Source organism: Epinephelus lanceolatus, chromosome 4 (assembly GCF_041903045.1).
Source record: "Epinephelus lanceolatus isolate andai-2023 chromosome 4, ASM4190304v1, whole genome shotgun sequence".
NCBI classification, from domain to species: Eukaryota; Metazoa; Chordata; class Actinopteri; order Perciformes; family Serranidae; genus Epinephelus; species Epinephelus lanceolatus.
The window spans coordinates 28,581,788-28,600,106 of record NC_135737.1 but is presented as its reverse complement, the minus strand read 5'-3'; the positions used below and the strand labels follow the sequence as shown (position 1 = coordinate 28,600,106).

Genomic DNA, 18,319 nt, shown 5'->3' with positions numbered 1-18,319 from the left:
TAATAGCAGCAGAGTCAGTAGGTAAACAGTAAGTAAACAGTGTAGATCATGTATATATATATATATATATATATATATATGTAGTCCCGTGCAGAGGAAGGCTTTATGTAGGAATATAGTTATTAGAGTGAGTTAGGTTAATCTACATTTTGCCAACAGGTAAGTGAAAGTAAAGTTAAAAGACAGGATTAGGTTCAGTGGTAGGGTTAAAGATTGATAACATCAGAAATGTGGACTTTCTCACAGCAGAGCTTGATTCATTTTGACAAAAAGAAATAAAAAGATGGATAAATTAAATTATTTAAGATGTTTCTGTAAATTAAGACGTCACGGATTAAAGTTCAAGACTATTTAATGATTTTTTAAGACCTAAATCGAAGTTAAGACATTTTAAAACTTTGAAGGACTTGCAGACATCCTGAAGATGTGATATAAATATAATAAATAATATGATGCAATGGCCTTTTAACAAAACAACGTCAAGTTTGCATCTCACAAAATAATATTCATATATTCTTCAAAAAGTAGATGCACCTTTCCCTATTTTTTTCCCATTAAAAAATGATTTTTTTTTCAAGCCCTTATTGACATTATAGAAAACATGCAAACAAAGAAATCATTAATATAGACAAGATCATTCAGAGCCAGGGGGATCTTTACATGAAAACATTAAACAAGGAGCACAAGTAGATGATTTCTGCAGCTTTCTTATTATTTGAATCGAAAACGGTCTTAATATACGGTTGAATTTCATTTTAAAATATTAAAAATAAAAATTTAGAGTGGCTGAATTTGAATTTCTGAATATGATACTTTACTAAAATGATCATCAAATTGAAAATATGTAATTCTTTACATTTTGGATTATTGTTATTGTAAATACCAAACAGTACATTTTCCCAGTAAAGAAAAAATTCTGATTTAGTGTTATCAACAATATGCAGGGATACATTTTTCCAAAATTGCTTATTGTGGGAACATTGCCAAAACAGGGGCATCAAAAGTGAAAGTAGTCTCGTGCCTAAGGCTTATCTGTCTTACATAACTGTCATGAATTATTTCCACAAATAGCCCATGGACTGCGAATCAGGCTTAAACGTAGGAAATATTGGATTCATATTTAGTGCACTTACACATGTTGACTATATTTAATAAATTCACGGAGAGAGGTTGCTTTATTAAACCATTTTAAATCTTGTTGTCATGTTTTGTAAAAGTTACTCAGCAAAGAAGACGCTCCGTCTCATTTTGATGACGTTTACAGTTCAGTTTACTGAGGAACTGCCACTGGTTTCGAGAAGCAATTTTTTTAAAATCAAAAACACACACTTCCTCCCGTCAAAACAGGTACGACAGCCCTCTTTATCGTTTGTATACATTATTTAGACTAGCAATACACGAAATGAATAGGATAGTTTATAAAATCGATGCTGCAATAGAGTCGTGGTGACCCCATGACAGCTTAGCTTGTTAGCTAACTAGCTAACTAACCCTGATGCAGGACGGTCAATGCTACTAGCTGCTGCTAGCTAGTTAGCTAACTAGCGTCAAGTAGCTAAGCTGCTATTTAAATTGCTGAACGGCTGATGTGACACTTTTGAAATGGCGTAATAGTTGGGGAGCTAGCTCCACAAAGTAACACGAGTATATCTGTATGCTACTGAGCTGACCTGATAGGTAACCGTGACAACACATTGTAACGTTAAAGAGGTGAGTCCTGATCAAACACACGAGTGAGCGATAATGACAGGCAGCCCACATGTCCACTGCTCCGTGAGCAGCTGTAAGCAGCAGCAGACAGTAGATGTGTTATTGATCCACATTTCTCTGAATGTCGTGCCAAAAAGTTTCCAAGCTCATCAGTAGTGTGGAAGATAATAAATCACGAGTGAAACATTAGGATCAGGCAGATGGAGAAGGTATTTATTTATCAATCCAATGTAAAGTTAGTATGATGAGAAGGAAAGGAAGACATTGTAAATAGGATGCAACAGTGAGTAGATAGAAACTAGGACACAGTAATCTAAACAATAACTACACTCTCCATTACAGCAAAAATATTCTGCAATGTGATGTGATCGGTGACAAGAGATAAAGGACAGATATAGAGAAACAGTGGGGTATGATGTTCTCAGATGTGAGGATTTGTTGCTTTCTTTGGACTTGTATAACAGTAACTAATATTTGTGTGTTTGGGAATATTGGATTGACAAAACAACCCATTTGATGAAGTCACTTCAGGCTCTAGTTTAGGATATTGTAACAGGCTTTTCTCACTAATTTCTGATATTTTAAAGACTAAACGATTAATTGAGAAAATAATCTACAGATTAATTGGTAACAAACATAATCAGTAGTTGCAGCCGTAGGAGCTTGTGTGGAAGAAAATAAATCAAGAGTGAAACACCAGGATCAGGCAGCAAAATAAGACATTTATTCATAAATCCAATGTAGAGAAGGTGTTGTGAGAAGGAGAGGATGATATAAAAAGGGCTGCGACTAACAATTATTTTCATCATCATTATTTTTCTATTAATTGATTATTTGGTTTGTTTTTTGAAAAGTGTCCATCACAATTTCCTTCAAACCAAAGTTGTTGTCTTCAAACATCTTGTTTTGTCTGACCAACACTTCAACACCCAAAGATAGTTAGTTTGCTTTACTATAATATGGTGAAAAGCAGATAATCTGAATATTGGAGAAGCTGGAACCAATGCGTTTTTATAATAATAATAATAATAATGATAATAATAATGATAATACAGATCATTCTTAGATCATAAAATCAAACAATTCTGTAATAACAAGAAGATTTTCAAGAAAACCCTCAAAACACATGTGTTCAAAACTGCCTATAACCTCTAAATTCAGTGTACTTCGCCTGCCCTTCCTGATATATTTCCTCACTACCTCCCTATGGATTGTATCTTTATTATTATTATTATTATTATTAGTTTCTGTTCTTGCGCTCTGTAAAGTGTCTTTGGGTATCCTGAAAAGCGTTACATAAACCCAGTGTATTATTATTATTATTATTGTTATTACAGTATTAATATACAATAAAAATTGATAAAATGTCAAAAATCATGATTATACATATTAGGTATAAAATCGTAATTATAAAAGCATCATTAGTGCAAGTCTCAATATGTGTGTCACCACTAAATCAGAACGAGTATGCCAGCTCGAAAAGGTGTGTTTTCAGACGGGATTTGAAGGTGGAAAGGCATTTAAATCTTTTAAGGCATTTTAATCTGTTATCGAAATAGTAGCTGATTCATTCCTAGTCAGTGGACTACTTGGTGAATCAGTTAATTGTTTTTACACTGTAATCTGAACAGTACTAAATATCCAGCATTTAATTGTGAACAGTGTCAGGAGATAGAAACAGTAGAGCATGTCCTTATAACATGCATACAATATGGGGTACAAAGACAGGAAATGTCTGCAGAATAGGCTCGGGCAGTACCTAATTTTTATAACTTTATACCTTCCTGATATTTTACTGGGGTTTACAGAATATGACGGTAAACTAAAGCTTAGCTACTAGTGATAGAAGTCATTGTAGCATGTATGTTATTGTCTAGCCTACAGTGCTGTGTTTCCAATATGCATTTAGTCTACTTTGACAAGTCTTGCTGGGTTTACGTTCTAATGGCCCATAGAATAATGAATACATAGAAAATTAGTGCCCATCTTGCTGGAGGACTGATGATACTTATTGTCTCTGGGGATACCAACACATCAGTGGGCTGAGTGAAGATGATGTACTGAATGAAATCATGTGGTTAATAAATTGCTTTTGTAGTAGGAAGAAGTCATCTCAAGAGAAAGTTATATGTGGCAGTACTCCCAAACAAGGGCAGAGGCATTTTTCTTTTTACTTACTGTTATCTCTTCCACTCACTGTCCCCATATTTCTTAGCGCAGCTCCCTATTCTGCCAGTAAAGGCTGACCTCAGGTGCTGTGCCATTATACTTTGATGCCGCCCAAGCCTACTGCAAAATTGCACATATGAGACATATGATGTAAGGAGTAGACTACAGTGTGAAAGGCAGAACATGGTTGTTTTGATGGTTGACTTTAGGCAGTGGGCAACAAGGGACATTAAATCCCAGAAGAAGTAATGTGACATCAAGGACACCATCTGCCTTAAAACCTCAAAGAAGAAGAGAAGGCTGTCCTAAGAACGGTTGAGCACCCTATTATGCTGACTTAAACAACTCCCCTACAGAAAAGTGAGAACTGCATATATTATGGCACATTCTTAAGTGAAATATGAACCTAATTTGGTAAAGAATGTCAGACAAAGTTATTCTATGGCCTTGAGACACAAGTTCAAACACAGCTGTTAATGATAAGGTGCTGAAGTTGTGCACTTCATTTTGCTTCTAAGCATGAGGTGATGATGATATAGTTGGACAATGATGGAAAAGAATGATGATTTTGTGTGTATGTTATTTATATTTTGTAAGTGTAGTTCCATTGTCACATAGCTGTTGTGTCCGCATTGCTCCTCAAGGCTGGGATCTTGGATGGATAAGTGTTGAGCCCCAATGAGATGACTGACCAGGGCAACAACAACCAGAACATCTCCTGCAACCCCTTCGCTGCCCTCTTCAGCTCACTGGCTGATGCCAGGCAGTTCGCATCAGGCCAGAGACCAGAACAGTCTGCTGAACCACCAGGTGGGTAGAGTTATCAGAGCTACTATAGTCCTCGAATGAGAAGTATAGTCAGTGCTGAATCAAAATGCATACACACAAATATATAAATAACATCATTTCAGTGATATTCTGAAGAAATATCAGTTTTTTAAATTTATTGTATGTATGAATATCCAAATGGTTTCATAGTTACCCCCTGTATCTTGTTTCACAGTGGAGGACTCAGGAGAGAGCCAGTCAGAGTCAGAAAACTCTGTGTCAGACAGCGTTGATGATAATGACGACTCCGTGGCAGAGATCAGCCGCTCCTTCCGGTCCCGGCAGGAGCTGTGCGAACAGCTCAATGTCAATCACATGATCCAGCGAATATTTCTCATCACTCTGGACAACAGTAAGTAAAAAGAATCCTAATCAGACCTTGATCTGTAACTCATACCCCTTTCATACACCGTATGTGCATCGGACTCAGCTCTATTGAATATGTGTTGGACCCATTGATATGAGACGGCTGATGGATGACCAATCAGTGTTGATGGTAAATGTGGTCCATTGAAGCAGTAAATTCCTCAGTGCATGCTATATTGACAGAGAAGCCAAGTTCTCCTGCAAGCAGTGCCTACATGTACCAGGATGCATTGCTCTCAAGCTTCTGACACCCATAGCTTTTAGCCTACTAGCCTATAGCTATTGCTTTATTGGACAAAACATAATGTAGCTGAGGTTTATGAGTTGCACCTATACTGCTGCACATAACAAAATAAAAACATGGAGGTCCCTAGTCTGAACCAGCGTGCCCTAAGGCAACTCAACAAAATAGTGTTAACTTAGGTTACCTTAGGTTACTTGGATCACCTGCCCTCTCGGCCCTGCTGGTTTCAGTTGTCTTTTCTAGTATATCTTTGGGATCCGGTCGAAGGTCTCCAGCACACCTCTGTCCAAGTTCAGGGTAAAACTTTCACGTATAGTAATGCACGCACAAGCTCTCTCAGGGCTCTCCTGGCATCAGCAACAGCTACAGCACTGCCCACGCTCAAATTCAAAATGTTTCCATGCCTTTAGTTTTCCTCCTTCCATCCACGTCACTGTCGCGTCAAATGACGGCGCTGGAAGGAGGAAGAACAACAGGTTTTGCAGCTGCTGAACTCAGCCTACCTGGTCAGTTTATCACACACTGAGGAATTTATTGCTTCATTCGACTACATTTATCATGAACACTGATTGGACACCCACATACAAGGTGGCACATTGTCCCTTTGATGTCAAACTCATGCGTCTACGTTGCTGAAAACTTGGAACAAGAACGAGTCATGTCGGAGAGGAAGAAACAGTCCAAAGCATGGCTTCATTTAATGAAGAAAGATAACTAACAGTGCTGCTCTTGTAATGTCTGTAAAATGTTAACTTCAAGTAAGGAAACACCAGCTATCTGCTGAAACATCTTTCTATGCAACATGGGCTTATATGAAGGAATGCTATGTATTGACACGCGAGTGCCACTGCCTACCAATTGAGCAGCACGTTTGTTACCGGGGGGTGAATATCGTCTGTTACAAAAATGCTCAAATGTGTAGGCCTTATTTGTTTCCTCCACAAAATCAATAAGATAATCAATAAAGAATAGGATTGATAAGCACAATCAATAGTGTGACTGATATCAATAAAATCTTATCAATTCCCTATTTGGAAATGACATCAACATTCTTACAAAATCAATATGACGTGATGAATACGTCCTGTGTGCAAATTTGTTGAGCCGTCCATTAAGAATGACATCAATTTCCACATTACCGATTTCCACCTATCCTTCATTATGGGACAGTGTCACATCTAACTGCACTCCCTGAAGAAATATCATCATATTTCTGGAAAAATGAAAGTGATTGCAGAGAGAAGCAGACAGAGGGGTCTACAGTCTGTGTTTGAAGGATATATCCAGGATGTCAAACTGACTCAGCAGCAACAACAGGTTAAAAAGACAAAGATAGTTAGAAGCTAAAGCCCAACTATAGGCTACAGATCACAGTGTAAAAGTGAACCACCACATCACTGCTGATCGCCACAGAAGACAATGAATATAAAGGGAAACTGCTGATATTGGACCAGCTGTCTGGCATCACAGTGTGTGCAGATGAATGGTGTTTGGCTTCGCCCTCATGCCGCTGCCAACACCTGGACCTTCACGCCGGATAGGCAGGGATCTCCAGGGGAAGTCAAACAACGTTCATCTGTGCGCAATGTGATGACACACAACTGGTTGAATATCAGCAAAGTTTCCCTGCTTCCCTTCACTGGTTCCTGTACAGCAGGGTCGGTCTTTGTTTCACTGTTATAATCATTACAGAGCAAAAGCAGCATGTGTATACATTCAGTAGGCTATATCTTCAGTAGCTAGCTAGCTAACCCTACACTTTTCAGGGTTTGATTTTGGTTTTGGAACAGGGAAGAAATGTATATCTTTTTCCAACCTCTCCAGGTAACGAGTATCATTAATACACGACGTGCCCCAGGCACAACATTTAGCTCCAAATCCACAAAACCAGCCTGAAAATGAAGGAAATTTGAAACGAATGGAGCACAGCTGTGTTGTTGTCGGACCCTGGTCTGAGGCGGACTGATGCTATGTTACGATTGGCCAGTCTGCGTCCGGGGGCGGGACTTAGCGAAGGGTCTGTTAGTTGTTAGTAAACCATGTTTACCTGTGGTATTTGCTTCAGTCTGTAAGAAACATTTGACAGACAGAAACAGACAGACAGGCTGACAGAGACAAACAGGCTGACAGACAGACAGACAAACAAACAGAGACAAACAGGCTGACAGACAGACAGACAGACAGACAGACAGAGATAAACAGGCTGGCAAACAGACAGACAGACGGATAGACAGAAAGAAACAAACAGATTGACAGACAGAAATCAACATACAGACAGACAGACAGAAACAGACGGACAGAAACAGATAGACAGACAGACGGCGACAGATAGACGGAGACAGATAGACAGACAGACACAGACAGACAGACAGACGAATAGACAGAAACAGACAGACACAAACAAACAGACAGACAGACACAAACAGACAGACAGACAAACAGATAGACAGACAGAAACAGACAGACAGAAGCAAACAGACAGACAGACAGACAGAAACAGACAAACAGACAGACAGAAGCAAACAGACAGACAGAAACAAACAAACAGACAGAAGCAAACAAACAGACAGACAGACAGACACAGACAGACAGAAACAGATAGACAGACAAACAGACAGACAGACAGACAGACAGACAGAAACAGATAGACAGAAACAGATAAACAGACAGAAGCAAACAAACAGACAGACAGACAGACACAGACAGACAGAAACAGATAGACAGACAAACAGACAAACAAACAGATAGACAGACAGAAACAGATAGACAGAAACAGATAAACAGACAGACAAACAAACAGATAGACAGACAGAAACAGATAGTCAGACAGACAAACAGACAGACAGACAGAAGCAAACAAACAGACAGACAGACAGAAACAGACAGACAGACAGACAGACAGAAATAAACAGACAGAAACAAACAAACAGACGTACAGGAATATACAGACAGAGACAGACAGAAACAAACAGACAGACAGACAGAAACAAACAGAGAGACAGGAACAAAGAGACAGACAGAAATAAACAGACAGAAACAAACAGACGTACAGCAACAGACAGACAGACAGGCAGGTGTCTGATCATGTACCTAACTAATAGCACAGTGTGTTGTGTTGTCCTCAGTGGTATTATTAGATGTCGCCAGCCATCTTGAAAGTCAATTTTTAAATTTCCAGTAAGCACTGCAACAAATGACTCACCACCCCAAAGACAATACAGAGACCTTGCACACTGTGAAGCTTCTCTGTGAGTTGGCTGGGTCTCTCCACCACAGAGACAGCCTCAGGATGAGTCAAGATGATCAGGAAACGCAGGCTAAAAGCCCCTCTTTTCTCACAGAGTAATACATTCCTCTGCCACCTCAGTCTGAAATAAAGCAGAGAAAACACATGCTGCACATTTAATCCTCCTGTGTCTTATTTATTCTAATGTTGATGCTAATGCTGCTGATTCATTTCTTAACTCAGTCACTCCAGTAGTCATGCTTGGAGTGCTTTAAGCTTCAGGGTTCAGGGTTGTTATGTATAATAAAGCTTGAGCACACTTTATTTTTAAGGACCCTGGTTTTATTCAACCCTAGGTGACCCCAGTCTGAGAGGAGGTAATGGGATCCCTCCTCGCTGTGTTTACCTGGAGGAGATGGCTGCAGATCTGGATGGACAGGACTGGCTGGACATGGATAACATAGAGCAGGTCAGATGTCATCACTCTGTTCTTCCCATTTTCTTTCTCTCATCTTAATAAACCACTAAATGTCTGGTACAGTCAGTGAAGGAATGACCACCTTTACACTGTGCCAAGGGCGCCATTCATGGATACATTATGTAAGAAATCGATGCAGAAGTCTAAGGGATCGCATTACAAATTAGGTGCTTAGAAAATGAATGAGTGAGTAAGCAGATGTGCAAAATGTTTTACATGGTCTGTTATGTGTCCTCCAGGCTCTGTTTAACCGTCTGCTGGTACTAGAGCCAGGAAACCACCTCATCTACATGACATCATGCAGCGCTGTTAATCTCTCCGCTGACCGGGATGCTGGAGAGAAGTGTGCTATCCCATATCTTTTCGCTTCTTACCAGAGGGCTAAAAAAGAGGTGCGACTTTTTCCCTATCAAACTGTATATGAAGCACTTTGATGCAACCATTTTCAGAGATTACTGGCTGTTTATAGACTGTTATTGATGATTGGAACATACAGATAACCCACGCTCTTCCATAATTCATGACTTAAGGTGAAGAAGGTACCAGAGAAGTTACTGCCGTTTGCTGTTCGCTGTAAGAACCTGACAGTTTCCAACACGCGGACGGTTCTGCTCACCCCAGAGATCTACACCAGCCAGAATATCTACGAACAGCTTCTTGACCTGCTGCTGGAAGGTTTCAGTGGAGCACGTAGGTTCAGGACCATTTCTTTTCCCATGTGTTCGTCTATACTCACTGAATTTTCTCTTCTCAGTTTCTTACAAAGTCGCTGTGTTTCAGAGCCAGAGGAGGTGGTCGAGTTTGTGGAGGAGGTCATCACTGGCCTGCTCTCCGACCAGGAGGTGCGTACCTTCGAGGAGGTGATAGTACCAGTGTTTGATATCTTCCAGGGACGCATCAAAGACTTGGACCTGTGCCAGCCTCTCCTCTACTCCTACCTGGATGTTCTGCTCTACTTCAGCCACAATAAAGATATTGCTAAGGTCAGGAGACACTCAAGGATGCTTTGCAAATGTTATTGTAAAGTTGCCTCCTTTTGACTGCTAATTATAATACCCACTACAAATTAATTTAAAATCATAATCAGATATACAGTAATGGGCTAATATTTCACACTGCTACCTGAACCTTTCCCATTTGTTTAACTCTTCAAATCCTTCCAACAATTGTTCTTTTTTATTTTTGTCTCAGGTACTGGTGGAACACATTCAACCCAAAGACCCAACCAATGGTTTGCAGTACCAAAAAACCTTACTGGGAGCGGTGCTGAGTATCTCCTGCTTGTTAAAAACTCCGGGTGTGGTGGAGGGACATGGTTACTTCCTGAACCCGTCTCGCTCCAGCGCCCAGGAGACCAAAGTTCAGGAGGCCAACATCCACCAGGTAAAGAGATTCTCTTCAGTTTGTTCGCCTTTTTTTAATAAATTAAACTATTCAGTGATTGTCTCTACAAATGTTCCAGGGCTAATGACGTCCACTCTCCCTGTGTTGTAGTGTATGGGTCACTTTCACGAGAAGCTTTACCAGATCTTGAAAAACTTGCTCCAGCGATCTGGCGAGATGCGCCACTTGCTGCTCTCGTGGTTGGGCAGCTGTCTGCAGGCTAACGCTGGCCGGGCCAAGATCTGGGCCAATCAGATGCCAGAGATCTTCTTCCAGATGTACGCTTCGGATGCGTTCTTCTTAAACTTGGGTGCGGCGCTGCTAAAGCTGTGCCAGCCCTTCTGCAGGCCACGGTCGCCCAAACTACTCACGTTCAACCCCACCTACTGCGCCCTCAAAGAGCTGAGTGAAGAGGAGAGGCGCAATCGCAATGTGCACGCAACAGGTTAATAATATATGTGAAAATGAGTGTTAATAAGTCTATTTTAAATGCATTATTTCAACATCTTTATGTATCAGTATTAATGCAGCAACTCTGGTGTTTGTTTTGGGTTTGTAACTGTAGCAGCAGAGGAGTATACATTACATTTCAATCAATCAATTTTATTTATAAAGCCCAATATCACAAATCACAATGTGCATCACAGGGCTTTACAGCATACGACATCCCTCTGTCCTTATGACCCTCGCAGCGGATAAGGAAAAACTCCCCAAAAAAAAACCTTTAACGGGGAAAAAAAACCTCAGGAAGAGCAACTGAGGAGGGATCCCTCTTCCAGGACGGACAGACGTGCAATAGATGTCGTACAGAACAGATCAGCATAATAAATTAACAGTAATCCGTATGACACAATGAGACAGAGAGAGAGAGAGAGAGAGAGAGAGAGAGATGCAGGTAATGACAGTAGCTTACAACAACATTATTGAAAGTAATAATATTATAGTTATAATTCTGGCTACTGTGGTACAATATGTTGAAAGTATGTATTAATATCTGGTAGTATACATGTGTGACAATAGTCATATGTGTATAATAACAGTAGAAGTATGACTAATGACTAATGATGGCAGCAGCAGCAGGAGGCATCTGGCAGGACCACGGCAGCAGCACAACCACACACGTCACGCTGTCCAGGCACCGCTGCGATATGAGTTAATCTGAGAGACAGTGGAGCACAAAGGCTCCGGAGAAGAAGCCGAGTTAGTGACATCCAGAATGGCCGAGTTAGCAAGATGCAGTAATAGAATACGAGAAAGGAAAGTCTTAAGTCTAGTCTTAAATGTGGAGACGGTGTCTGCCTCCCGGACCGCAACAGGAAGATGACTAAATGATCCTAAATGTGTTACACCAGGTCTCGACAAGGAAACCTGTCTGATCCCAGTGCCCCCTCAGCAGCCGGTGGAGTCTGCGCAGTCCTACAGCCTGCTGACTGAAAATCTCATCCTCACACAACTCACCCTTCATCTCGGCTTCCACAGGTACGTATCTTCAAACGAGCGCCAACACAACTTCCATATAGACCTTTAACAGAGTATCGGTTGTCTGCAGTAACCCATATTGTCTTGTTCCGTTTGTGTCCATGCACCTGCGCACATGCATTACATGCATGCGTAGACTCCATGAGCAGATGGTGAAGATGAACCAGTCTCTCCACCGGCTCCAGGTGACGTGTCAGGAGGCCCAGCGAACAGGCAACCCCATGACAGAGCAGCTCCTGGAGCAGTTTGAGCGTCTGATGATTGTTTACCTGTCAACCAAAGCTGCCACCACGCAGCCTGCCATGCTGCAATGCTGCCTTAACCTCCAAGCTTCCACTGCTGCTCTGCTGGTTCAGCTTAGTATGGGGAACCAGGGGCCTGAGCATGTAGCACTCAGTTTTCCCCTGCCCTCCCTACAGAACACTATGCTCTGCTACGTACCAGGTACGTCAGGTCTTCTACTTTTTAATCTTTTTGACCTCCTTAAATGGAGCGTGTGGAACAGTGTGTTTAATAATTGATAGAAACATAATTTGAATGTAACAGGATTTTTCTTTGGATGTCACCACACCTTACCTGCATGTAATTAATGATTTTTGAGACCATTTTATCGACAAAATTAACTTTTTATGAATGAGTTTATAATACTCAGGCTCAGGTCAAGTTAAAAATGTCAGTTCAGGTACTTTTAGAGCTGATATTTAAATCTCTACCTCTGGGTTTAATAAATAGTCGATACTACAAAATGTTTTGAAATGACTGCATTCAAGGAAGTGGTTAGTCACTTGTAGCACAATTATTCATTCATGCTGAACATTCCTTCGTATGATAGTCATTACTGAAGTGTGCCTTTTGTTTGTCAGAGTTTTTTGCAGAGAACTTGGGAGATTTTTTCATCTTCCTGCGTCGATTTGCCGACGATGTTTTGGAGACGTCTGCAGAAAGTCTGGAGCAGATTCTTAACTTCATCACTGTCTTCATGGGTAACGTAGAGAGGTACGGTACATGGCTTAGACAGGTGCATGACTTGATCTATCATGTCAGTGACTGTGGTTGTGGGGCTTGATTGGTGCAGACCATCTTGGAATTATAGCTTCAATCCCGCCTGTCCTATATGCACAACAGGATGAAGAACCCTCATTTAAGGGCAAAGCTTGCCGAGGTCTTAGAGGCAGTGATGCCCCATATGGAGCCGGTGGCTCCTGGTGCTGCTCAGCCAATCGTGTACCAGCGAGAAAGAGTCTTCTGCTCCTATAGACACGCAGCTCAGCTGGCCGAGGCCCTCATCACTGTGTTTGTAGACATTGAATTCACAGGTATTGTATTCCTCACAAGTTTTGACCTGCTAGTGGTCGCTGTAGATGGATGCAGCATTGAACTGTTGAACTGTTTTTGATAAAGCCACATTTAAATCCACAGATTTCTTAACAGGTGCTGTCACAAGTACGCACACTTAAAAAGAATTCACATAAAAAATAAAAGTACTGTAAAAGATTGACTTTGGATCATTTGGGGTCTAGTCAGGTGTAGAGGATAGATTGTGTGTGCACACCTGTGTATGTTCAAGATAAGGAGAGAAGCTGAAAAAAAAAAGTTGCAATCTTTGCCTTTATTTTCCTCTCTTTTTCTCCAGGTGATCCTCATCAGTTTGAACAGAAATTCAACTACAGAAGACCTATGTATCCCATCCTCAAGTACATTTGGGGCAAAGATAACTACAGAGAAAGTATCAAGGTAATGAGAAGCTGGATAGTGGTATGCTGTGAGACTGTTTGGGTGCATCTGATAATCCTCAAAAATCTAATCCTGTCTCAATCATATCGTTTGCTGTCCCAAAACTAGAAATATCAAGATTAAATCCCTTTCTTACAGAACAGTCTCACATAAAAATTCACTCACCACTGCAGGCTTAATAACACATCCGGATCACATGTTGTTGAACAGCTGTGTAACAGTGTTCAAGTACTTTATTCATCATATGCACAACAGTTACAGAGAAGCAGTTACTGGCAATGAAAATCTTAAATCTCAGGCTCCCTCCAACGATGCTCATTAAAAGTGTATAAGAAAGAAAAAGATTGCGCAAGAAAAACAAAATGTAAACAGGGATGTAGTAAATGCATGTGCATAGTGATAAATATAAATATGTGTATATAAAGGTATGAACAGATGTAAAACAGTAGTGTGTAGTAACATTGGTATGAGATGAGCACTGACAAGATGTAGGAATAGGAAACAGAAATATGGTGATAACATTTTTGTCGTGGATGTACATCAAGATTGTAATCAGCTTTGAGATGTATTACTGAGTAATATGAGTGTATGATCGGGCAGCTTCATCAATAGCAGATATTGATTTTTGGTGACAAGCAGCAAGTAAACTCCTCCAGAAAGACTCTCACTACATGTCATTCAAATTTTTGTCTATTGTGAGAGGAGTAGTAGGGAGGAAAGGTGGTGGAAAAGCAGAGGAAAGAAAATTTGATGGACTGGTAAACTGTTGAGGATTTATGCTTTATTATATTTTATGTAGTGCATGCCAAGAATGGCTTTGGCTGCTTGTAACCCACAATTTTTGTAAGTGAAATAGAAAAATATAATGATTGAGAGCAAAAACAGGAAGTGGGGCCATATGAGGTATTTTTCCATAGTTAGTGTATTACCTACAGAAGATGGTGTTCAGCAAGCCCCCAGTTTGGAGAAGCAGGCTGGAGTATCACCAGTAAAGCAAAGCAATGTACTGCTGTAGATGAGGGGCAGCAACAAAATGTATTTTAGCCAGCTAAAAAAAAATCAATATCAGTTTAAGTGCATGCTATATTTAGAATATTTTCACCTTGTCACTGTTCAGCCCTTTCAGGCTGAGAACATAAGCTGTTATCTGCGCTCACTTCAAAGCCACCGGCATCATTTGACAAACAGGAACTTTACCGCACAGAAAACGGAAGTTACTGGTTTACCGCTGCCTTGATCAGTTTGTTTCTGTTATTGTGTGACTTAGGTGAGTCCTTACCAACACCAAAGTCACACAATAACACAAACAAACTAGCTGGTCAAGGCAGAGGTATACCAGTAGTTCCTGTTTCCTGTGAGGTAGAATTACTGTTAAGTGGCTTTGAAGAGTTGGTTCACTCAGTTCTCTTTTGGACATTGGTGTCTGACGGGAAGGTAAAGGGATGAAAGTAATATAAATGTGGCGTACACTTAAACTGCTAGGGATTTTTTAGATAGCTAACATATATTTTGTTGCTGTGGCAGTACTCCTGTCTGCTTCTCCAAACAAGACATGCTGACAGACATCTACTGTAGGTAAAATACTGACTATGGATAAGCACCTCATATAGTCCCACTTCCAAAAAAAATCAAAACTATCACTTTAAGCAGATTGATCCCAGTATTCTCTCCATTTAGTTTGACTTCTCTTGTTTCAGCATTTGGCGCACTATGCATCTGAGAACCTGGAGGCCATGAACCCCCCTCTGTTCCTCAGGTTCCTCAACTTACTGATGAACGATGCCATCTTCCTACTGGATGAGGCTATTCAGGTAACATCATTCATACATGCAAAACTTTACACCAGTTTTGGGAAATAAGCTTTCCATCACATTACAATAAGTTAGTATGTAGTAGAAGTAAACTATCATTATGTTTTCACTTCTGTTTGTCTGGTGTTAATTCAGTTTAACTGGTGGTAAAGGTTAGCTTTGCATAAGCAGAAATTTCTGTACACAAGGAGGGAATCTGGCACAGATTTTGTCGACTAGAGGGATATGAACTTGCTCGCCGAAAATCTTAAGTGAAATCTTCATGACTAATAACTTGTTTTTATTAAGCTGTGTTTTTATTCTTAGTCAGACTGTCGGTCTTTTTCATTAGCTCAACAAAAAAATAAGTATGTCTCCATGTGTTGTAGTACCTGAGTAAAATCAAGGTCCTGCAGCTAGAGCGAGATCGAGGGGAGTGGGAAGGCCTGGCCCCCGATGCCAGGAGAGAGAAAGAGTCAAGCCTGCAGATGTTTGGACAGCTGGGGCGCTTCCACAACATCATGTCAAATGAGACCATTGGCACACTGGCCTTCCTCACCTCAGGTCAGGCAGAAAAGATTTGATTGTTCATATTGATTCCCCCATTTAAACTTTGTCTTCATTCGTCCGATGTGTGTTTTTCTTTTATCATTTTCCACATTTTCAGAGATCAAGGGGATCTTTGTGCACCCCTTCCTGGCTGAGAGGATCATCTCCATGCTGAATTACTTTCTGCAACACCTGGTGGGTCCTAAGATGGGTGCCCTTAAAGTCAAGGACTTCAGTGAGTTTGACTTCAAGCCCCAGCAGCTTGTCTCTGACATCTGCACCATCTACCTGAATCTGGGGTATGTTGTGAACACTCCTCTTTGTGGAATTGTTAACTTTAGAAAATAAACGGTAAAAAAAGCATTTAGCAGCCGTTTTTAAATATTTTTTGTTTAATCTCTTGTCTTTTAGTGCGGCCAAATCCTCTGGAGAAGAAATACTGTGACACATTGCTGAGTATGATCACTATAGTGGTTTCCAGTTTTTTAAAAATGATTGTTTCTCTTTGGCAGTGATGAGGAGAATTTCTGTGCTACGGTCCCAAAAGATGGACGATCGTACTCTCCTACACTCTTCTCCCAAACGGTTAGGGTACTAAAGAAGATAAACAAGCCTGGGGACATGATTGTGGCTTTTGGACTCCTTGCTGATAAAATAAAGGTATCACTTGACCTGCAAACTGTGCCAGATGACACTAGAGTGCATTTTTACAATTCTTTGTTCTGTCAATTTATACATTTCACTGTGGTGAATACAGGTGGAAACCGCAGACTGTATATAAAGATGGATAATACTTTTCCTCCTTCTGCACAAAAATGAAGCCAAACTATTTGTTATATGGCTGCTGCCATCTTGCGTTGGTGACATCATTTGGAGCCAGAGTCTGTGCGGTAGCGATCTCTCAGTTACAAGCAGCGCCATTAATCACCAGCATACGAATTGGCACACGTAGCTGTCAATCATGACGTCAAACCCCTTTTTTATAGCCTCAAATAACTAGTTATAACCAAACTTATCAGAAAAATTAACACTCGAACATCAGCGTGATAAGAACAACCTAAAATGACAGAAACCATCTTTATTTGGCTTTGTTTCTGTTGAGCTGTAATATCATCCATCTTTATTATACAATCTTTTTTGGAAACACTAAAAAACTTTGTTGTCATTGTGCCTCTGTTAAAGTCCCACGCAGACAGACAGCAGCAGGAAGAGGAGACGTATGCAGATGCGCCTGATGAATTCTTGGATCCCATCATGTCCACCCTGATGCTCGATCCTGTTCTTCTCCCTTCATCCAATGTGACAGTTGACCGCTCCACTATAGCAAGGCATCTCCTCAGGTTAGTTATTTCCTACATAGCATATAAATTCTGTTGTGATGATCATTACCATATTTGTCTTTCCTGTGAGCAGAGAAGTTGGGATATCTGCGTCTTTATTGTTATCTATTGTTATCTGATTAATCATAGGGCTGTCGCAATAACCGCAATATTAAAATACTATTAATATATTAAAATAATTAATACTGAACCCACAGAGACTGGTGGGTCCATCCTCTCTCTTTAAAGACACACTTACTGGCGTGGATATTCTGTATCATAGTAACCAGATGGAACCAGTGCGTCTCAGCTGAAACATGCTGCATCTCTTTATTGCTCCTCTTTGCCCCTCTGTGTTCTGCATTTTAAAAAACAATATTAAACCATATAATAGTCTAAAGCTTATTTACAAAGCACTAAAATAAATGAAGTAACTTGCAAAAACATCAGAAACTGGTGTTAGTCCTGCATATTGCGCTGCTGAGCCACCCTTAATCACCGCAGGGAAAGTTCCTTCACCACGACAGCCCTAATTAATCGCTATTACTGTAAGGTCAAAAATAAACTTGTGGATGAGATGTAGAAACAAAAACTTGGTGTGTTTAAGTTGCATAATTAACCATTTTTTAATGATGTCCTCCTCCTGGCAGTGACCAGACAGACCCTTTCAACCGCAGTCCTCTAACCATGGACCAGATCAGGCCAAACGAGGAACTCAAACAGCAGATCTCACAGTGGCTGGATAAGCATAAGCAGGAGAGGCTGCAGCTGGGACCCAGTGGCTAGCCGGGATCCCTCGCTGTGATAAACAATGACTGCATCCCTGTTTTCCCTCCCAGCTCACATCTTGCGTGCTCCTCTGCTTCTCGGCTAATCCATGGTGTGCTGCCTCTGTGGATTTCTTCTGACTCCTCCGGTCAGACTAACACTGCATCAGCCTTTTCATGCAGCCTTCACGCTCAGTGGATTCTTTCTGTGACAACAGTCCAGGCGAACTGTAGCCCACCGGCTGGTGACAACTTCAAAATCCATACCGATCCACAC

At 40.8% G+C, this 18,319-nt stretch overlaps 1 protein-coding gene across 1 annotated transcript; it reads left to right on the top strand.

The window, feature by feature from the left end:
- The first annotated feature begins 1,247 nt into the window (after nucleotides 1-1,247).
- On the top strand, nucleotides 1,248-18,206 carry ube4a (ubiquitination factor E4A (UFD2 homolog, yeast)). Its single transcript, XM_033631779.2, has 20 exons — nucleotides 1,248-1,347; nucleotides 4,524-4,689; nucleotides 4,883-5,059; nucleotides 8,900-9,012; nucleotides 9,261-9,413; nucleotides 9,552-9,711; nucleotides 9,802-10,004; nucleotides 10,213-10,404; nucleotides 10,516-10,849; nucleotides 11,757-11,883; nucleotides 12,020-12,327; nucleotides 12,747-12,879; nucleotides 13,009-13,199; nucleotides 13,517-13,617; nucleotides 15,315-15,428; nucleotides 15,797-15,971; nucleotides 16,075-16,255; nucleotides 16,469-16,616; nucleotides 17,139-17,296; nucleotides 17,926-18,206. Exons 2-20 carry the CDS (start codon nucleotides 4,563-4,565, stop codon nucleotides 18,059-18,061), a joined length of 3,231 nt encoding a protein of 1,076 aa, XP_033487670.1. The 5' UTR covers nucleotides 1,248-1,347; nucleotides 4,524-4,562; the 3' UTR covers nucleotides 18,062-18,206.
- Nucleotides 18,207-18,319: the final 113 nt, after the last annotated feature.